We start from the raw sequence: 22,995 nt of genomic DNA on the forward strand, positions 1-22,995 counted from the left end.
TTCCTGGGAGGAAAGGTGGAGGTGATGGGGCCAGGCGGCAGGGAGGTTGGCTCGGTGCAAAGGGACTTGCAAGAGCACTGGATTGACTCTGCTGGTGTGCATGCCCTGCACAGACTTCCTTGCCACCTTGCCCATCTTCCTCCTGGTAAACATCAGCAACCCAACAGCTGGCATAGCGGCTTGCACACAGTGAGCTGCTTTTACATCTAGCTGTCCTGGGCTACTTCCAGACAGGTGGCTCTTAGCAGTCATTGTCCTTCTATTGTAAGCAACAAGGGGAATTTCAACAGACTTTCCACACTATTTGGGAGTATTGCAAATGTGTACATCCCCCTGTATCGTGTCTACAGGAATGGGCATGAGACTGCTGCTGTGGGTGGAGCCATTTGAATCTCAGCACACATTCACTATAACTCTTGTGCTGGATGCCATTTTATGACGTTTGATAAATTTTAAAAAACACTTATAATTAAAATGCTTTCCTACTATATTAGGGGTTTTTAATATGAAAAAGAGGTATAGCCTGATAACATCATACTGCTATAATGTTAATTAATTATGGTCCTATAATGCTGTAGCATTATTTTACTACAATAATGTTATAGCATTATGGTATTGTAGCACCATACCTCTCTTTTATAACAAAAGTAGTCAGAAAAGCATTTTAGCAATAATTAAAAGACAGATTAAACAAAACAAAAATGAGGTCATAAAATGGTGCCCACCACAAATGGGATAATGAATGTGTACGGAGCTGCCCTTTTAAAAAGAAAGAACAGCGGCACTAAAGGCTGAGACTGAGCTCCTCTTCCACTCTTCTGAAGAAAGTTAGATTTTCTGCCATCTGAGGAAAAAAGGAAGAACTGCAGGGAAAATTCAGGATGGCAATGATTGGATGATGGCGTCCTGTGAATCCCCCGTAAAAAGCAAGTGAACAAAGCATTATAAATCAAGATGGAACTCCTAACGCAGATGTATCACTGGCCTCTGCTCCTCTGTCTGACTCATATCAGTCTGGCCTAGCAGGGTTGGGCTCTGACTGACTTAGTGGTTGCTATCGAGGGCAATATTTCATTTAATAAGGTGTACTGTTTCTGCTGCCATTTTTGTATTTCTCTTGTTTGGCCTGCTGGCAGCTGGTGGTTCCATGTCAGTGGGGTAGTGGAATCCACTGCGGCTTTTAGTCTGAACTTTCAAGGAGTTGTCCCAGTGACCCAGAGTGGATTCCACTGATGTGCAGATACCAGCTGCCACTGGTTACACCTTAGCATGAATTATTAGTGGATTGTTTTATTTCTGTGTATCATATATACCTTGGTAAGTTGTTGGTTTGTTCCCTATGCATTTAGACATCTCTTAAGATATTGTAACCAAATTTTGTATGACAGTTCCTGAGATCAAGGAGGAGGTTTTCATCTATGTTTGGATACAATTGGATGCCATTTTGAATCATGATGGTGTGCTTAACCTTTCAAAACTGCACTGATTTTAATCAATATTGCATGATGGTTCCTGCAATCAAGGAGCAGGTTTTCATCTAGATGTGGATACAACTGGATGCCACTTTGAATCAAAACTTTCAAAACTGCACTGATTTTTTTCCGTTTCTTAGAATTCCTGAGCAATGCCAGGTATGAGGCTGCTAGCATCTAATAATGCAAAACATATGAATATATGTAGGACTATTTATATTTTCTTGAAGTGTTACTATATCTTATTACATAAACCTTTCTAACGTGAACTGCTTTGAGCATGATTTACCACAGAAAAGTGGCATACCAATAAACTGATGACAATGATGATGTCCATGATGTCTTGTAATAAACTATATTGTGACTAACCCAGCCTTGCTTCAGTCTAGCAGTAATTGCCCTCCAGAAACATACCTCACATCGGGACTGTAGATGGCCAGCCTCAAAAGATAGAGGGCAGCAGTACCAAGTCCCAGTCCAATGAAGCCAATGAGGGGGATGAGCTGGAGAGAGAAAGAGAGACGAAAAATACTTAAATAAAATGAATATTTATCAGGGGGGACTGGAAAGAGAGCCCTGACACATCGAGAGATTTACAGGGAAAATATGGCACAGCAATTGTGTAGCCCAGCACTAGTACACAGTGTAGCTGTCAGTTTGAGTGACTGAATTAAAAGAAGGGGAGAAAAATAGGCATGTGTCAAGAAGGAATTGGATCTGGGGATGAGAAATCACCCCCCACTCCCCGGATGGGGGACAGCAAGGCCTTTTAACGTTGGATATTGGAGTGTATTGGTGGGTGAGTGGAAAAGTCTAAGGACAGTAGGAGGAAACACATATTTTCTCCCTCTGCCCGGGGAGTCCTTAGGGAAATGTTTCTGTGAGGCATTTTGTCAACAGAGATGCATGTAACTGATGGGGCATTGGTTACCATTTGTGGGAGAGGTGGGAAATGAGGACATGAGCACCTTTGTTTGCTAAATTAAAGCCATTATTTATCGTGATACACTTAGTACCTTCCTTTTCACACCTATCCATCCAACTCAGATTGATTTTTATCCATCTGCTTACCCATTCTTAACCTCTCTTGTTCACACTGCATTCTTCCCCCCAATCTCTTTCTTTCTTGGATGCCTCCTGAATATCATTTACTCCTTAACCACCTTTTAGCCAGTCTGTTGTTCTCACAATTAGTGGAGTGCAATAAAAGGATGGATTAGATTGATACTTATGGCAAGAATGTCTCCTTCCATACAGTCTTGTTCATCCGCTGATGTCAATGTGGGAAGCCCTTTTATGTAACCTACCACTGTCTTAAGTACATTTGGTGGCAATGTGAGGAAGAGCCTTCTCTGGTGTGGCACCCAGGGCATGGAATTTGCTGCCCTTGGAGATCCACCTGGCTTCCTCCTTAAAGGAACCAGTTTGTAGAACCAGATTTAATGCACAGTTTACTGATACAGAATATAAGGATGTGGATAAGGAGAATATAAGGATGCACATGAATAATCATTCTGACCATTTCAGCTTTCATTTTTTTAAAAAGTTCCTTCTCTATATGGTTACAACAGTTAGTTTGAAATAGGATGGAAGGATCTGCCAATTTTTGTTCTCTTGGTTTGTTATTTTTCCAATCTTAAATTCAGTTCTCCATATTTCTGCAATAATTTGTAATCTTCTTTTAAATGCTCATGAATAATGTTCAGCATTTTAGTGCAATTTCTCCTAATAAACACATTTTTGCAAGCAATTTCTCCTTATAATGAATTTTTGTATGTTATTTTCACTAATATATATTCATTTTTATGCACAGTTTGCCCTAAAATATGCATTTTTGTAAATATTGTTTAATTAAGGACATAAGAAGAGCCTGCTGGATCAGGACAGTGGCCCATCTAGTCCAGCATCCTGTTCTCACAGTGGCCAACCAGGTGCCTGGGGGAAGCCCGCAAGCAGGACCTGAGTGCAAGAACACTCTCCCCTCCTGAGGCTTCCGGCAACTGGTTTTCAGAAGCATGCTGCCTCTGACTAGGGTGGCAGAGCACAGCCATCATGGCTAGTAGCCATTGATAGCCCTGTCCTCCATGAATTGGTCTAATCTTCTTTTAAAGCCGTCCAAGCTGGTGGCCATTACTGCATCTTGTGGGAGCAAATTCCATAGTTTGACTATGCGCTGAGTAAAGAAGTACTTCCTTTTGTCTGTCCTGAATCTTCCAACATTCAGCTTCTTTGAATGTCCACGAGTTCTAGTATTATGAGAGAGGGAGAAGAACTTTTCTCTATCCACTTTCTCAATGCCATGCATAATTTTATACACTTCTAGCATGTCTCCTCTGACCCGCCTTTGCTCTAAACTAAAAAGCCCCAAATGCTGCAACCTTTCCTCGTAAGGGAGTCGCTCCATCCCCTTGATCATTCTGGTTGCCCTCTTCTGAACCTTTTCCAACTCTATAATATCCTTTTTGAGATGAGGCGACCAGAACTGGAGAACTGCACAGCAAAATTCAGATAAGCTCAAATTCTGGATGGCTGTTATAGTTCTCATATTGTTTCAGAAAGTGCAAATTTTATAGATTCAGCTTCAAATGTGAACTCAATTTCTCTCCCGTTCCTAGTTTGAAAGAATGTGGGCAATGCATGGTGAAATCTGATGCTGATATGGAAGGTGTGGCTGAGGAGGATTTCCAGTGGCCAGGGCATGTCGCTGCATAGTTCCTTGCTTTTTCCCATATGCTGTGTGAGGGAATGCTTTGTCTTTGTATTGAATCTCCTAACAATCAACTTCATTGGGTGGCCTCAAGTTCTAGTGCTTTGAGAGAGGGTTTTTTTTTCCTTTATCCATTTTCCATAGCTAGGGGAATGGCAAATACATGTGGTTACTAGACGTTTGTTGAATACACTTCTCAGGATGCAAAGATAATTTGGGAGTACACATCATAGCTACCTTGCACCCAGTCTTCTACTTTTCCCTTTCAACGTCTGGCCAAATGCCTAAATTGGAGCAGACTGACCATTAGGACAGCTGTGCACTGTGTAGTATTGATGGCTAGGTCAAAACTCCCATCTAACCTTTGGATGGGCTGGCCTGGACAACATAGGAGGCACCCAAACTTCAACAGTGTTCCCTACAAATCAGGTTGGGCATTGGGTAGGCATTGCTAGTTAGTGTTGCTGGCTCGGAAGGGAGTATGAGGCTGGACACAGATGATTGTTGTTTTTCAGAGTGTTGAAAGTGATATGATAGAGCTTGTGGTATACACCCCATCCCAACTACTGCCTCTGGCAAAAAGGCTTTGCAGATTTGGGCAGTGTTTCAAAAACCTGCTCTGAGTGTGTACAGCAAGGAGACCAATCCCTCTGCCATACCACTTTCAACTCTCTTGTGAACTATTGCTTGCTCTCCAGCCATATAACAACAAACTTGGTGTACAGTACTGACTACTCTGTGTGCCAACTGGGTTCTGATTCTCTTTTCTGCAGCAACTCTTTCTGCCACTCCCTGAAACGCATATGCACACACACACATACAGAGAATGTTTATGTTTGCTTGCCTCTTGGGCCCCAGCTACCATCCCTATTTAACGAAGCTGCCCTGAACGCCAACAGCTTTTGTATCCAATTCCAAGGTAATTTCCTTCCCAGCCTGCTATATGAATCCCCAGGAGGCTGAAGGTGCAAAGCCTCAATCCAAACAGATACAGCAGCTGCTTGACCTTTCCCAAATTGCACTGGCCCCTCGTGCCTAGCTAGGTGTTTGAAGCATAATGAGCCTATGCATTCACCCTCCCTGCCCTCTAAGAAACTAAATAGCTGGCCAGGTATTTATAATCCTAACTATTGCCATAAAGATGAAGCAAAACATTGTCTATCCCAGAACACCAAGCGGAATCTGGGAAGTGTGGGGAGAGACAAAGTGCTCGTGTAAACATGGGTTTACTGTTTGGGACACGCTATTTTGAGCTGTGTCCTTTGGTCCATGGTACTTCATGGAGCTAGGAATCTAGGCACTAAAAACTCTTTATCTGTTGGTGGGAATGACTGAATAACCCTTGGAGGAATAAACAGTGCCCTACTACAGTGAGACAACAGTGCTAAGGCAACATATATTTTTCTAAGACCCCCCCCCATGGTACTTTCAGAATTTTCCCTGAATATTTGTCACCATTTTTTGTGGTGGCCGCCATCCCCTCCCCCATTAATACCCCAGAACAATACTAAATCTGGGATATTGTGGAGGATGCAAAACGATGGCCAACACACTGCTGCTGTCTCTTGCAGTGGCAGCAAAATAGATAAATAAAAGACCCATTGGGGAAAAAGAAAGATGTTGTGCCCCTGCCACTGTTCGTGGTAGAGCCCCACCCCTGATAAACTGTTGAGAGAACTCTTGGGCTCATCATACAATAGAGGAACATGCAACTACTGTGCCATCCCAACCTCAAATCTGCCACACTGGAGTGGATTAGGACATGGTACAACCCTGGTGGAGGAGACCCTACATTAATAGAAATGCCACCCACAGGCAGACAGCCCCCGCCAGTGGAAGTCCATTTGAGTTGCTCATGGCAGAAGTCATGCCCCCTGCCAATCTGCCTGGTATAAGGGCAATTGCTAACACTTCTCCCTCAATCGTAACCCCCCAAACAGAACACCTTAACATGCTCAGTTTGAGGCCCTCCCCTCCCCGCTTCACATCTTTTGGTGTATCCATCTTTCAGCAGATGCCAGGTGGGATTCAGGAGGTTAGAGATGTCAGGAAATAATGATTTTTCCCTTTTCTGCACTGTGTGCCGGCCCTGTGCCAGGTGGACCTGGCAGTGGCTTCTAGTCGAAATACACTGGATAATAAAGAATGACGCCATAGTCCCTGGGACTGCTGGCACCTCTGCAGAGAATCAGGGATTACAGACGTATTTCACCATCTGCTGCTGGCACCTTCTGGGTTATTAATTCTGGGGAAACATCTGAGGATGGGCAACTCACTGGGGATAAACGTCTGAATTTGGCTGCTACCTGGAAATAAGTTGCTATGGCTTTATGGCATATGAACCATGCAGAGTACAGAAGAACACTGCACTTCTGGCATGTCTCCCAAACTGCTTTCTTGTTCTCCAGATTATAGAGAATGTATGTTGTCCCCACCCCCCTCAATTCAAAATACTTTTGAAGTGTGAGTTCCAGAAAGTATCTCAGAAACGTAGCACAAACAAATCTTCGGGGCTGATTCCTTCTCACCCTCTGTTTTTCATTCATTCATATCTAAATGTATAGTAGGCCCTGCTTTTCCACCACAGAGGCTCTCAAAGCACCATCTCCTGTGGTTTTCTGAAGGCTTAGTAAATGGTATTAGTTATTAAGGGACACAGTAAATGGTATCAAGTAGCAAGCTAGTGGTAGGAACAGCCTCAGAGAGGCTACAGCCCTATGTGATGCCCTAGTCAAGGCACGTGCGATGTGACTGGCAGATCTGCTTAGGGAGCCACAGGAAATGTCTAGGGAAAAACTGGCTTTCTGTGGTACACCCCTGTTGTGCACTGGTACAGCAGGGGCAGGCAGGAAGGAGATACCTGGCTGCCAGATGGAGGTGCTTCTGCGCTGCAGCTCAGGCCAATCCTGCTGCTCCTCCAGGAGCCAATAGGTGGCCCTGGTGGCCAGCTTCTGGGGTCACAGCCTGAAGGAAGTCTTCCTGCAGGTGGGCTGTGTGGAGGGCATTGACAAACTGCCAGATGCCTTATGCTGCACCAAACTAGAGATGTACTGCTCCCGATAAAGTTGTGGTGCTGTTTAACCCACACTCTTGTCTCTGGCTCGTCTTTTCTCCCAGACCCCTGATAGCTTAGTGGTAGACCATCTGCCTTGCATGCAGAAGGTCCCACATTCAATCCCTGTCATCTCCAGGTAGGGCTGGGGAGCCCTGCCAGTCAGTGTAGACAATACTGAGCAAGATGGGCCAATGTAAGGCAGCTTCCTGTGTTCCTATGTTCTTACTTTGTTAAATACTCTAGAGCAGGCATAGTCAACATGGTGCCCTCCAGTTGCTGTTGGACAATTCCCATCAGCCCCAGCCAGCACAATCAATAATCAGGGATGATAGGAGCTATAGTCCAGAGAAGCACCTCGTCCACTACCCCTGTCCTAGGAAATAGGGGACAGTAAAATGATGAAAAGATCGGAAGAGCAATGGACGCATGGTTGTGGAAAGAGAGTGCAGGATCATGGCTGGCATCTAAGAACAACTGGCTGTGGGACTTTTCTTCTACCCCTCTTCTTCATCTCCCCCCCGTGCACATTATCATCATTTATTTACATCAGATGCACATTATAAAACTATAAGACCAAGACCATTATATTCCTGCTACCCTGAGAAAGAGGACTTCACAAAATCCCACAACCGCCAGGCTACATTGTTATTGCTGCTGTTGCTGCTGCTCCTCCCCCCAAACTTTGCTTTGCCAGAACGGCATGTTTCTGCTCCATTTCTGTCCCACCAGCAGAGTTCTGGGGTTGCAAACCATTTTTTTTTATTTTGCTCAGTTGGCATTAGATGTGGAGTTGGCATTAATCACAGGCTGAGGCAGTTGGGCACCCTGGGAAGCGCAACCACACCTCAGCAGGAGAAGCTGTTGCAAGGTGAAAATGCTGATCTACATGGACGGTGCAAAGAACAGCTGATTGTGGATAATGGATGGCATGTCAGGGATCTCTTTGGCAGTCTATGCTGCACCAGCTCCTTCACTTTTTAAAAAAACTTATCCAAGGCAACCTGGGCTTGGCATTCACAGTTAACCATTTGTTTCCTCTCCAACTGCCCCTCTTTTCCAGGGACAGTCCCTATTTTCTGGCATCTGTCTCTGGTAAATCACTGTCTCCTTTTTTATTTTTATATTTTGGCCTCTGGGGGAAGAATTTGGGAATGCCTTTTAAAAAAATGCTAGTGGCATACATGTACAGTAGAGTTCATTACTAGTAAGAACATAAGAACATAAGAAGAGCCTGCCGGATCAGGCCAGTGGCCCATCTAGTCCAGCATCCTGTTCTCACAGTGGCCAACCAGGTGCCTGGGGGAAGCCCACAAGCAGGACCCGAGTGCAAGAACACTCTCCCCTCCTGAGGCTTCCGGCAACTGGTTTTCAGAAGCATGCTGCCTCTGACTAGGGTGGCAGAGCACAGCCATCACGGCTAGTAGCCATTGATAGCCCTGTCCTCCATGAATTGGTCTAATCTTCTTTTAAAGCCATCCAAGCTGGTGGCCATTACTGCATCTTGTGGGAGCAAATGCCATAGTTTAACTATGCGCTGAGTAAAGAAGTACTTCCTTTTGTCTGTCCTGAATCTTCCAACATTCAGCTTCTTTGAATGTCCACGAGTTCTAGTATTATGAGAGAGGGAGAACTTTTCTCTATCCACTTTCTCAATGCCATGCATAATTTTATACACTTCTATCATGTCTCCTCTGACCCGTCTTTTCTCTAAACTAAAAAGCCCCAAATGCTGCAACCTTTCCTCGTAAGGGAGTCGCTCCATCCCCTTGATCATTCTGGTTGCCCTCTTCTGAACCTTTTCCCACTCCCCTTAACTGCCTGTCCAGATAGTAAATCTTGCTGAATGAGTTGCAACAGGGTGAATTTGGTGGGGAGAAGGCATCAAAACTGAGAGACCAATTTCAGAGGGAAAAGCAAAGTTCCTTCAGAGGCTTCTCCAGATGACCTGCTTATTCAGCAGTCATCCTGACCCTGCTTACTTAAAAAACAAAAAAAACTTTTAAAAGCTTATGCGGAGGTTAGACTATGCCTGGTCTTTACTGAGCATGTTTGCAGAGTGGTTATACAACAATGAGCATTTGTCCTGAATTCATCCTGATTTGCTTGTGGGGTGTTCATACTTTCTATTGTTTATCATTCAATAATCTTACACTTTTCAATGCATTTCCCTGTGACTTTCCTAACTGCAAAAATTATTTTGTATTATTATTTAAGGGGATTTGTTCCTCCAAGGTGACAGAGCTCTTTAATCCACTATAATTGTGCATGCCTAAATCTGCCCATATGCCCCTAAAGCCCTCCCACAAAATACCCCTAATGTTTTGCGTGTGTGGTAGCAGTGACAGCAGGTATTTTTTCCTTTTATTTTTTCCACTTTTTTTTAGCACTGCAGTTTTTCTCAACAGCTACTGCCTGCTGTTCCCCACACCCCCAAAACGTCCCAAATACAGCATTGTTTTGAGACATTCAGGGGATGGGAATTGGTGCATTCCAGCCATGGCCACCAAGAGGGGCTGCACCAGCTCATGTGGTGGCACTAATTTTTTATTTTTTTAAAAAAAAGCTGTTGGTGCTGATGCTAATAGTAAGCTGCCTCCATGAAGATTTCAGGGACATAGGAAGCTGCCTTATAGAGAGTCAGACCATTGGTCTAGCTAGCTGAGTATTGTCTATACTGACTGGCAGCAGTAGCTTTCCAGGATGTAAGGCGGGGAGACTCTCCTAGCCCTAACCAGACATGCCAGGGACTAAACCTGGGACCTTCTGCATGTAAAACAGATGCTTTACGGCTGAGCTATGACCCCTCCCCAAATTTAATTTTTTAAAAAAGAATATTGCTGTCCCCACCCCCACCCCCAAAAGTGCCCAGATGCCCTCCACAAGTCACAAATGGAATGGTGACTAAGGGCAGGCCATTTGCACTCAGCCCTACAACCAAATACACAGTAATATTAAACACCCTGTTAGGGTTTCTTAGGTTCCTTTTTTATATATATAAAGGAAGCCATTAAGGTCAGTTTGTTACTAATACTGCTGCTACAGAAGCCAGTGCTGGATAGGCTGCTGCAGAATAAATAAATACAGCACAGGGCATGCTGAGGACCCCGCCAGACACCCTTTTTATAGTGCATTCCAGATGGTTTGTGCTCATGATGCTATTGGGGCAGTCATATGCAATCCCACTTCGGGGCACACTGTTTCATTTCCAGCGAGTGGACATCCCCTAACTTCCTACTGAAAAATCCCATAACTTGTTATACCACAAATGTTCTGGTTTATTTTTGTCCTGCTGTTGTTTCGCTATAGCTCCTCCAGGTAGCAAGAACATGGTAGCGTTGTGGAAGAACAAACTAAAGCAGAAAACATCCACCGCTGATGCACGATTATTGTGTAAAGCCTGCAATGACATACAAATTGAAGGGCTGTCAGAAGAAAGTCCTCTGTGAAGGAATCTCCTTTTTGAAGGACTGTCCAGTCCAAGAATCCTTAGAAGGGAGGACAGGGGCCTTGAAGTTGCCCCCCAACAGTGAGTAGCACCTGCACAGCAGAAGGAGCAGGCCCCCAGAAATCACTTGGACCCCATCTGCACTATACACTTAAACCAGAGTTCCCTGGGAGGAGGGATTGATTGATAAATTGATGCTTTGTGAGCAGAACTGGGGTCTCCTATCAACTTTCAGCACCCTTTCACAAACTGCAGTTTCCAGGATTCTTTGGGAGAAGCCATGATTGTTTAAAGTGATATGGTATACTGCTTTAAATGTATAGCGCAGATGGGGCTTGGTCATAGCCTGGTGAGAAGTAGTGTATTTCTACTTCAGTTATAGCTGTTATTTCTAAATTTGCATCTGGCCATATAAATTAGCATATGCATATTTTATGCAAATTGCCACATCCTCATTTATTGGCGAGGCAACTCTTCTCTTTTTTGGTGATATGTCAGTGGCCACCCCTCACTATCATTCTGTGGGGATAGAATGTTACATCACTAACTTGGCTGTAAGTTGCTAGGGGGATGGCTGTTCTTTTCTGAAGCTGCCATGGGGATGGCGGGATGGCATGGCTGTGTTAAGATTGTTCCAGGATGAGGCCGTGTTAAGGATGCCTGCTGGACTGAAGTACAGTTAGAGAATACTATGTGTACTTGGAGGCTGATAAACAAACAAACAAACAAACTCCATTTCTGCACCACACAAAACTGAATTTTGCAACTTACATTTTATGTAAAGTAAGCAAATATACATATATGCATTTATTTTGCATAATTTAGGCTGTTTCTGTTACTTATGGGAAAGGGACAAAGAGCTGTGGCTATGAAGCCAATTCTGTTAATTACAAGAAGGGGCAAAGAGGTAATGCCTTCTGTAAATCTTGCTTAGTGCGTTTCTGGTTGTATGTTTGGATGCTTACTGGGGGGGGGGGGGAGCTTCCCTACCATAGAAAAATAGCATGTCAGGGAGAAGGCTATCTCTGAACTCCCCTCCCTGACATGCTGGTTTTCAATGTGCAGAAGGAAGGTTTTTTAAAAATATGAAGGAGCATTCAAATGTGCTTTTTCCTTTCCCCTCACTTGCCATCTAAAGTGGTATAAGTCCAGAAAAGCTTTACCACTTCATTCAGCCGAATGTGTATCAACTGACCCTCAGGATGCTGACTGGTGAATGGTTCTGGGTCTACAGCTGTGGGGGAGGGGCAATGTGGATGATCTGAGGATTAGATAGTCTCCAGGAGGTTGGTTAGATTGTCCATTGCTGTCAACATTTGAATAAAATTGGTCAGGTGTGACAAAATGCCGTCCTATAAAAAGTGAAAATCAGTATCCTTCAAGAGAAAATCTGGTTTTTTGGTATTTAAACATCCTTGCCTGTATGGAATGAAAAAGCAGTGCTGTCTTCCCCCCACCCCCCACCTGAATGTGTGTGTGTGTGTGTGTGTGTAAGAGAGAGAGTGAGAGTGAGAGAGAGGAGAGAGAGAGAGAAGCCAGCTCAAACAAGTCCATCTCTCTCTCCCCTCCTGTAGCCTGTGAGAGGGGAAATTGTATTTATATCAAGGCCTCACGGGCATATATAATTTATCAGGGTCTATTCATATTTGTAAACAAAATCCCTGTCATGAATTTTTGATGGAAAGCGAGACAATGGCTTTGGGGAGATGGGATAAAAGGTGGGGGTAGGGGTAGATTGTAGGTTTTCCAGTCTGTCACTTAAATCCTGAAGTAGGGGGAAGAGTCAGATCACAAAGGATGATGGGGGGACTTTAAGCTGGCATTCGAATGTGAGAGGAGAGGGGGAGAGTTGAAACCTGCTGTGTGTTGATTTATTCCTAGAGTGTAGAAAAATCCCTTAGAGGCATCAGTTATAACAAGGTAAATAACAACACATCAAATCCACCCTCTTGCCAATTGTGTGCAAGCCAGCCACGGACATCTAGGGTTAGGGAACAAACTACTGAGCTTTAAATATGCATAAGCTTGTCTATATGGGTAGAGGGAGAGAAAAGCTCTAAAGCTTGGGTCATCAAATAAATATTTTTTTGAGAAAGAGAAAGACAAAGAAGCAGTCTTTGAATCTCACCAAATTGCAATTAAAGGAGTAGAACGACTGATCATACTCCAACAGCAAACAGAAATAATGGGGGTGGGGTGGAGCAGTTAGGGACTAGAGATGTGGCAGCCCAGAAAAAAAACCCTGGAAAAAATGTTTCCCCCCCTTTTTCCTCCCCCCCGGGTCTTCACATCTCTAGCAGGGACTTGTACTGAAGAAGGTGGCCCCAAAGACCATGCCTCCCTACTTTTGAGAGCTCATTCTTTGGAAAAGGGTATTAAGACAAAAAAAGTTGCTTGCACAGCCTCCTTCCCTTGTGCAACCCTTCCTGTATGTCTAAGAGACAGTTACAGAGGGACAATATAGGAGGAGGAGTGATAGCAGGTGAAGCAGGAGGCTTCCATTTAGTTCAGCTATAGGAAGGTTTCCACTTTGGATGAGGAGCATGCAATTTTAGGGTACAGAATTAAGTTCCCATGCTCTCCCTTCCCCTCCTGGGGACCACTTGAAAATTGCCTGGAGTCGCAATGTTCCACTTAATCAACTTTTCGTTGTTATTGTTTCACAAGTTAAAACACACATATATCTCACAATTTTAATAACAGTTCCCCCCCCCAGTTGCCAAACCCAGCACTGCATTATGAAAAAACAGGCCCTAAATTTGAGTTTTGTTAGTGATAATCCAGCCCAGCTCAAAGCAGCTTTGGTTTCTCCCCATCAGAAATCAATCAGTCAATCAATCAAGTACAGAGTCCCAGTACATATATTCTCAATGGTTCTGTAAACTTTCTGAATGAAGCTCAGGGATGACTACTGATTTGAGAATCTCTGCCTTAGACAATGGAGAGGAAAGGGTTAAGAGAGGAAGTGATTCCCTCTTGGATAACATAGAGTCTACAGGGAGAAACAGAAAGGTCTGGTGTGTGTGTGTGTGTGTTGCATGCTTCCCCTTGCTTTTCAGAAGACTGTGACACATATAATTATTTCTCAGCAGCACCTATACTTCATGCTAACTCACTTGTTCTACCCACTGAGTGAGTACTGGTCAGGCTGCATCTTCTGAAAGCACTGTGTTCCAATTCTGGGCACTACATTTTACGAAGGGCATTGACCGACTGGAGTCTGGGCAGAGGAGGGCAACAGGATGACAAGGAGTGTGGAAATCAAGTCCTGTGAGGAATGGTTGAAAGAGCTGGGTATGTTTAGCCTAGTGAAGAGTAGGTTAAAGGGAGTCATGGTTGCTGTCTTCAAATATCTGATGAGCTGTCATCACACAGAAGATGGAGCATATTTGCTCTAGGGGCCAGGACTAGAACCAATGGGTGGATATTGTATGGACGCAGATTTTAGGAGAAACTAACAGTAAGAGTTATTTGACAGTGCAGCAGGCTCCCTCAGGAGGTGGTTCGGGCTCTCCTTCTCTGGAGGTATTCAAGTAGAGGATGGGTAGCCATCTGTCAGGAATGCGGTAGTTATATCCTGCATTACAGTTCCTGGAGCAAAAGGTTGGACTGAATGACCCTCCCAAGGTATCTTCACACTCTGTGATTCTTTATTCTATCATGCAACAGGCCTGTGTCCTAGGCACACATCCGTTTTTTACTTTTTGACCTGTGTTGAGAACATTGGTCTAGTTGAAAATGGAAATGGACTGCCTTCAAGTCGATTCCGACTCATGGTGGAAGGCAGTGCTGAGAGGCAGTGACTGGCCCAAGGTCAGCCAGTGAGCTTCATGGCTGTGTAGGGATTCGAACCCTGGTCTCCCAGGTAGTAGTCCAACAAATGGACTGCCTTCAAGTCAATCCTGACTTATGGTGACCATATGAATAGGGCTTTCATGGTAAGCAGTATTCAGAGGGGTTTTACCATTGCCCCCCTCTGAGGCTAGTCCTCCCCAGCTTGCCACAGCTGCACAAGCCAGCCCCTTCCTTGTCCGCAACTGCCAGCTGGGGGGCAACTGGGCTCCTTGGGACTCTGCAGCTTGCCCACAGCTGCACAGGTGGCAGGGCACGTAACCCCTGAGCCACTCACTGTGGGGGTGATCTTTAGCTGGCCCTTGACACCCAGGAGGCACGAGCGGGGATTTGAACTCACAGACTCTGGACTCCCAGCCAGGCTCTCCTCCCCACTGTGCTATACCAGCTGTTGGTCTAGTTATTAAGACGTATCTATTAAAGCATTTAACTACAGCAAATATTTCTAAAATACACTGCTTGTTTCCTTCCTTTAAAAAAAATTTTAATCTTGAATTTGGAAAAGAAGATAGAATAGGCAATTTTAGAAAGATGGATTCAGAGCAGTTTGTTGCAAGGCTGCTAGGGACCCTAGAAAGCTGTTTTAAAGCCCACAGCCTTGCCATGGCACAGTGGAAGTAATGATGTAAGTGAAAATCACCTCTGCATATGTGCACAGAGCCTTTCTTCCCTCTGAGGAACCACACCACCAATTCCCACATAGCTGGGTTTAGGAATAAGATGTCCAGAGCAAAAAGGCTTGGATCTTGAGCACCTCCCACCATTTTAGAAATTAAGCATTTGGTGGATTTAGGTAAAAGTACAGAAAACATACTAACATTGGGATTGGTTCAAGAATAAAATAAGCTGGTTGTTGTTGAATCCTCTCCCTTCTGCTGTTTTCAGACATGTCACTTAAAATCACTGTTTGCATTTCCAGTATCTATAATACTATAGTGTAATAACTGCACTGGCTAGCATAAGAATATCAGAAGAGCCCTGCTGGATCCGGCCAGTGGCCCATCTAGCCCGACATCCTGCTCTCACTGTGGCCAACCAGATGCCTGTGGGAAGCCTGCAAGCAGGTCCTCAGCTGAAGAGCACTTTCCCCTCCTGTGGTTTCCACCAACTGGTATTCAGAAGTATGGTACCTCTGACCATGGGGAAAGAGCATAGCTGTCGTGGCTGATAGCCCTTGATAGCCTTATCCTCTATGAATTTGTCTAATCCTCTTTTAAAGCCATCCACTTGGTAGCTATGTACAATTTGATTTAAAAATGTACAATCTGATTTTTAAAATGTATGATTTGATTAAAAAAAATGTTCTCTTAGGGTGCATCCATTCTTCCTGATTTGTTTTCAGAGAGGCTGGACAATGTTGGCTGTTTTGGAGCATTCATCCTGATTTGTTTGTGAGGAAGTTAAGCAAGTGTTTAAAAGATAAAGGTGTCCCCGCACTTATAGTGCGAGTCGTTTCCGACTCTTAGGGTGACGTCTTGCGACGTTTACTAGGCAGACCATATATATGGGGTGGGATTGCCAGTTCCTTCCCTGGCCTTTCTTTACCCCCCTATGCTGGGTACTCATTTTACCGACCACGGGCTGCGTTACCGCCGCTTACCACTCTGCGCCACAGAGGGTCTTATCAAGTGTTATCCTACATTTTTCAGTGCATTTCCCTGTCTCTTTCCTTATTGTAAATGTTCAGTCTTTGGGGGGAAGTGGGGCTGTTGCACAAGAGACCTCCCAATTAACTATAATTGTGCAACCTGAATTTACCAATATGATACTGAATTCTACTCGAAAATAGGGACAGTTTGGAAGCACCCTTACTTTCTGTCCAGCACTAGTAACATTCATACATCTAGACAGATAGTCCAAGAGAGGTTCAAAAGCACCTGTTCCGAGGGGAAGGTTAGGGGATACTTAAGGAGTAAGGCAGGAGACAGGATGAGCCACAAGGTCCCCTCCAACACTGAGTATGGCTACTCACCCCTGCAGAATAGGAAATTGAGGGTTAAGGGAGTTTTTTGTCCCTGAGTGCAATGGGTAGATGTTGGAATTTAGGTTCATCCCATTCATGGGATGGAAAGGAAAGAGTAGGCTGAGACTGATATCAGGGCAGGACTTTGAGGCAGAAGCCTAGGACTCCACTCAGCTGAATAAACAGGAGGACCGGAAAAGACAGCAGGCTTACCACATTTCGCAGAAAGATAATAATACACATTACCATCAAGAGGTGAGTGGGTGTGGCAAGGGTAGCCAATGTGGTGCACCTGCCAAAGATGTTGTTAGATTACAACTCCCATCATCCCTGAACATACTGGCTAGGGCTGATGGGAACTGGAGTTCAACAACATTTGGAGGGTACCAGATTGGCTACCCCTCTTGTAGGGCACAAGGCTGTTAAGTCCAGAATCTAAACCAGGCATGGGGAACCTGTGGGCCCTCCAGATGTTAGGGCTACAACTCCCCCCCATCCTTGACGGTTGACCATTCTGGCTGTGGCTCTTGGGAGTCCAGCTACCTCTAGAGGGCCACAGGCTCCTCACACCTGGTCTCCAGTTACCTGACTGCATCACTGAGGGGAGGGGTTTTTGATAGGAATCTTGCAGGCAGAGGGGGTGGGTAGGTTTCCTCCTGGGTGGAATTAGAAGGAAGCAGTTAGGGACTGTATGCTCCTCTCGAATGTACAGAGTTAGGATTGGGAATGTGGGTCTTTAGGGTCTTTATGGGAGGGTGGTTATAGGAGAAGAAGGAGCACATATGAAGTTCTGTTGTCCAAGATCAGACCACTGGTCCATCTCTAGTTCAGTATTGTCTATCTTGCCCGACAGTGACTCTCTCTCAGCCTACCTGGAGATGGCAGGGATGGAATCTGGGCCCTTCTGCATGCAAGGCAGATGCTCTACCACTGAGCTACGGCCCGTCCCATGGGGAAGGTAGGAGTGGGAGCTTGATGGCTAACTTTCTGGGGGAGTGTAGAGAATGGGAGAGTGGAAGAAAGAGGCCTGGAACATCTCATTCCTTAGACCAGGGGAAGGGAAGAGGTGGTTTGCCACTTTTCTTTTAAGGTCAGGCTCCTGTGCCTTGTGTGCCATGGGCAAGGGGGGGGGAAGGGTGCAGCTTCTCTCTTCCTCCAAACCATAGAGATACAGTAAAGAGAGGAAAGCTGTATCTCCTTATTAATTTAGGGGGAAGCTGCACCTGTTGGCTTTCTGCCTGCAGTTATTAACACTGAGGCAGCAGCGATGTCAGAAAGAGTAAAATGTGGCAATACTAAGTAGGGAGCTCTGGAGTTCCCTCTGGGCAGTGGGGTGAGTGGGAGAGAAGGGAAGGAGGGTTTGGGTTATGGGTCGGAGTATGCATGCATTGAAGGTTTGGGGCTACCTAGAAAAGTAGGTGAGGAGTAGGATTCAGGGTCACTAATCTTAGGAAGAGGAGTTCAAGGGTTGTGAAGGGGAGGGGAAGAGATGACTTACTGATGGACGCCTCTTGATCTCCCGGAACAGCAAGCCCGTACGTGGGGCGCCCTTCGTTCCGGGGCTGTGTTGAGGAGTTGCGCTGGCTTCGTTGACTCCCATCTCCTCACCTCGGCTCCGGCGGCTGCAACAGACAGCCCAGCTGCCGCTTGGCCAGCCCAGCTCGTCCCAGATGCATCTGCCCCCGCCTCCAGGACCCAAGGGAAAGGGGGGCTTCTCTTCCTCCTCCTTCTTCTCATCTTGGGGTGCGGACTGGACAGAGGGAGGGAGGCTCCGGGACCACTGGATCGGAGTTTTGGGACATCAAATAGTTAGGGGGGGGGAGGAAGAGAGAAAAGTTTGGTCCATTGAGCTGGGTGTGCTTGTGGGGCGTGAATGTCTGTTCAGTGAGGCTACAAGATGTTGCCAAGTCTCCCCCCCCCCCAGAGAAAAAGAGAGATCTTTCTTAAAACCGAAAAACTCTGAACAAGAGAGTGTCCTTGTGGATGAGGAGGCACCCGCCCCCAATGATTAGGATTTGTGTCAGGGAGGAGGAACTAGAGGAAAGAGGGGAGAGTCGTTATAAGAAAAGGGTCAATGCTTTTAATTAATGCGGGCAGAAATTCAGCAGGTGACGCTCCCCATCCCTGCAAGCATGGAACTTGATGACAGGACGATGTTTCACCTGTTGCTTTTCTGCCGGCCGTGGAGCAGTGAAAAGACTCATGAACCTCTCTGGGGGAGGGGTGCTCTGTGAGGGAGCTGGGGCAGGGTAAAACTGGGCTCCAGGTCCAGAGAGATAGGAGGAGGGAAGGTGTGGCATATGGGGAACCAAGGGAAAGAGTGGGGATTGCAGAAGGAAACCTGAGGGAAGAGTGGAGTTAGTCTAGAGTAGCCTTCCCCAATCTGGTGCCCTCTAGATCTTTTCTTTTTACTATAACACATCATCCCTGACTGTTAGTAATGCTGTCCTGAGCTGTTGGGAGCTAGTCCAAAGCATCTGGAGGGCACCTGGTTGGGGAAAGCTGGACTAGCGAAGCTTGTTTAGACTAATGGAACTTGGGTTCAAGACCAACTTCTGACATAGACACTGCCGTAGATTATGAAACGCTTTGCCAAGTAATATTAGACACTGGTGAATAACAAAAGAAAGTGTGTGTAGAGCAGGGACTAGCTGTGAGAGCAGTAAAAAAATAAATCCCCTTGCGACAAGCTTGAGGGCCCTCACCTTCTCTGGGGCCTCTGCAAGAGGCCCACTTTGCCAACTGTTAGCACTGAGATTGTCAAATGACCAGAAGAAAAAGCAGCTTGTCATGCTCCCATGCCCAACAGCAGCAAAAAAAATTGCAAGCATGATTCTTTGCAAACACCTGCATCTCAAGCTGCTGTGAAAAGCACAGGAGAGGAGCAGGCAACAATCTGGCAACCCTAGTGAGCACTGGCTGTTAATCCAGTAAACCACTGAGAAAACTGGTTGATGCCTCCAGCTACAGCAGGAAGGGAAACAACTCAACTAGGGTTTACAAAGGTATCCCAGCATCCTAGGAGCTGGTTATGGCAGTCCTCCTGAGATATACTGAAATATATACTCCTGAGATGCAAGACCAAGCAATCTTGAGGAAGCTAGTAAATGCCCTCCATGATCCCATTAGGCTGTGGTTGCTCTGAGCCCAAGGAAGCCTCGAGCCACAAGCCTAGAAAGAAGGTGGAGGCTTGGAGCTCATGTGAATTACTCACAAGGTTCATCCTGTGTCTAAAAACTTTAACGTGTGAATTGGTCCTAAACAGGATGGAGGCATTTGGAAGATGCGATCACTGTGTGCACTAGGAAACCACAGCCTGTCAAATCCTATCCACGTTGTTGACAGGGCACTCAAAATGTCATTATCTTGCAATTAATTTCCTTGTTTATTTGCTTTTTTAAAATAACAAAAGCTGTAAAAGAAAAGAAAAGGAAGAGAAAGCACTTTCCTGGGAGATGGATGTACACCTCTCCACTTAACAGTTGAACTACATGTTACATTGCTTGTCTCGGCATGAGTAAATGTTACATGTAGCTCAGATTGTTGCCCCATCTTCATAGCAGTGGAAGGCTCAGTTGTGAGGATGGCTCCTCTTGCACGGCCTTTGAGATACGCACAATTTCCATGACTGCTTCTCCACAACCTGTGCAGGGCTGAGCCAGGGATATTTGCCAAGGCCGACAAAATGCACGTCTCTCCACCATATGCCAGCCTGCAATCAATTTATTTTTCATACAAACAAAACACAGGTATGTTTGCTGCTGGGTCCCTACACTTCACATCAGGCGGGGGTGACATTTATAACTAATGGAGCCATCAACCTGCATCGCATATATAAGTATATATATATATATATATCCTCCACCTGACTGCTTGGATGGAAACAAACCTTTCCTTCATTAACAGCCGGCTTGCTGTTGCTAGTAGAGACTGCAAAATCTAGGAGCTAGAGCAGGGGAAAATGAGGGCAACTTGTGCAAGGGATGGGACATGGGCTATGAAATGTAATGAGATGGGATGAAAAAGCAGGATGTCCAGTCTTATTTCTTGCTCTCACAAAACCTAGAGTGCAGCCATCACCAGCCTGGTGCTCTCCAGATGACATTGGACTCCCATCAGCCCCAGCCAGAAAGGCCAATGGACAGGGATGATGGAAGTTGTAGTCCAAAACACCAGGTTGGGGAAGGCTGGGCCAGAGCAATGTGTGGGTGTTTTAGGTTGAGGGTTGCAGAGAGAGAAGGAATGGGGAAAGAGGAACCTCGAGATTACTCCTCAAGTACAAATCTGCCGGTTAGAACATGGGGATTTATGCTTTGCTGTCAGATCTGGATATGCAGTGAAATCCTTTGGTTGGAGTAAGGTGGGACAGAAAAGGGCTGGCTCCAGGCTTGAGGGGGCCCTGGGCAAAGTAAGAGCATAAGTAGAGCCCTGCTGGATCAGGACAGTGGGCCATCTAGTCCAGCATCCTGTTCTCACAGTGGCCAACCAGATGCCTATGGGAAGCCTGCAAGAAGAACCTGAGTGCAACAGCACTCTCCTCACTATCCTCTGGTAAAGCCCCTCACATATCAGTGGGCCATGGTGGGCTCAGCTGGTTATGATGGCACCACTCCATGCAACACTGAACAGTTGTGTCTAGCTATCCTCTAAATTTCCCTCAATGCCCCAGAGTGATGCTAAGTCAGGAGCATTGTGGGATATTAAAAGGGTTGCTAGATCCATCCATTTGTCACTGCTTGGAGTGCTGGGCCCAAAAAGATTTAAGCTGTGGGTGAAAGGGTCCAGGGCAAGCAGACATCAGCTACATGACTTCTCAGCAACTGCCCAAGGATATTCAGTCCTGGGGCAGGATCATGATGTCCTGGATTCTGATTGGAGCAGGTAGAAAACATGGTGAGCTACAACTTCTGTGAGGACAGCCCTGACATTAAGCAGAGTAAGGTAGCCCACCTTGGACAGAAGATTTTGGGGCATCAAATTGTTAATTATTTTGTTTGTTTTTACTACCATGTGGAGGGCCACTTAGATTTTTTTCTTTACTTCAGTAGGCACCAAAATGTCATGAGCCATCCCTGGCTCATCCTGGGTTGTGTCACTGGCTCTTAGGATAGGAGCAAAGTATAGAAGGGGTGTGGCACAGTTCTGTTGTCCCCAGCCTGTCCCTTTAAATTTGCTCCATCTCCCCAGTCCTCCATTGTCTGAAAATGGAGGAGTTAGGTGTAAGAGCTGAGGGAAGGCTGCTATTCTGCACCTTGATTGCCCATCTCCAGCCTGTTTCTACCTGGATGGCCCATCTCCAGCCCATTGCCACTTTGATTGTTGAGGCCCCTGGATATTCTCCTGGATACATGACTGCCTTGTGATTGGCTGGAGAATGCCAGCTGTCAGTCAAGACCCACCTGAGCCAAAACTCTTGAATGTGGATTGTTACCATAAAGTCCTTTTGTCCCTCAAAGTCCCACAACTAACATCTATGATCTTACAGACCAGAAGCCTGTTTGTAAATAACTGTAATAGGAGAGATAGACTTGACCTAAAAGTTTCCTCTGTTATTGTCTTGAAGCAGCATCCTGCTTCTTCCATTGTCCATAAATAAACCTCATAAATTTTGGCTGTTGGGGGCTTGGGTCCATTTGTGCCAAAACTCCCAGGGTTATTCCAGCCTGTCACATGGTTTGTTCTATGTTTGTGTATAACAGAGGAAAGCAAGCTACTTTGGCCTCCAGGGAGGGACAGGTAAGCTGGATACTGTCTCTGTTTTTCTCCTTGTAAGTATTGGCCTTAGATCCCTGAAAAGCCACTCCCATCTGGGTTTAGAGGAAGCATAAGGGGTGTGGTGGCAGCCTACTTGACTCTGGCACAACTGGCCTACCCAGACTGGCAGTCATGGAAGAAAAGGTGTAAAAGGCTCCCCCCCCCCCGCTGCCTTACAGGGGACAGCATCACAAATGATCACAGCAAGGCAGGTGAAGTGGCCAGACTGTTCAATTTAGACATGAAAGGCGCCTCATATCAAATCCCCTTTTCATTCATGAAGCACACCAGATATCCTTGAGCAACTCATTGCCACTCAGCCTAACTCAGCTTGTGGATGTGTTGGGAAGCTAAATCATGATGCAGTTTCTAATGTATAGTGAAAAGTGCAATGATCTTTCAGTCTTGTGTTGAGCTTGTGGTGATGAAGCCTCTGACACTGATTGACTGAGCAAGTGAGATGGCGCAGAATGTTCAGGGAATGAATTTGCAATTCAGGTTCTGTGAGGGAAGGAAAAGCTGTCAGTTTAGCTGAGGGGTTTTTTTAATTACACAGTGGAAAACAGGTCTGGAAAAGAGATCCCAGGATATAGTAAAGCAAAGAGACATGGAACCCAGAGGCAGGGAAATTGAAGGAAGTTACAGAGTGGAACCTATAGGATGAACAGATAGAGAATGGTGCTTGAGGAGAAGGGCAGAGATGCAAGAAGATGCTGTTTAGAGAGAGAAAAGAACTTTGAAGAAACA

At 45.6% G+C, this 22,995-nt stretch overlaps 1 protein-coding gene across 1 annotated transcript in view; it reads right to left on the reverse strand.

Annotated features, from left to right (window-relative positions):
• The window catches only part of NDUFA4L2 (NDUFA4 mitochondrial complex associated like 2), a 50,648-nt gene extending 32,156 nt beyond the window's left edge, over positions 1–18,492 (reverse strand). The window contains exons 1-2 of the mRNA XM_061621711.1: positions 17,993–18,492; positions 1,887–1,975 (exon numbers count right to left, since the gene is read on the reverse strand). Coding sequence (XP_061477695.1) covers positions 1,887–1,975; positions 17,993–18,094 — 191 coding nt within the window. The 5' untranslated portion in view covers positions 18,095–18,492. The remainder of the gene's footprint in view (positions 1–1,886; positions 1,976–17,992) is intronic.
• Positions 18,493–22,995: the final 4,503 nt, after the last annotated feature.

The sequence above is a fragment of the Rhineura floridana genome, chromosome 3 (assembly GCF_030035675.1).
Source record: "Rhineura floridana isolate rRhiFlo1 chromosome 3, rRhiFlo1.hap2, whole genome shotgun sequence".
Classification (NCBI taxonomy): Eukaryota; Metazoa; Chordata; class Lepidosauria; order Squamata; family Rhineuridae; genus Rhineura; species Rhineura floridana.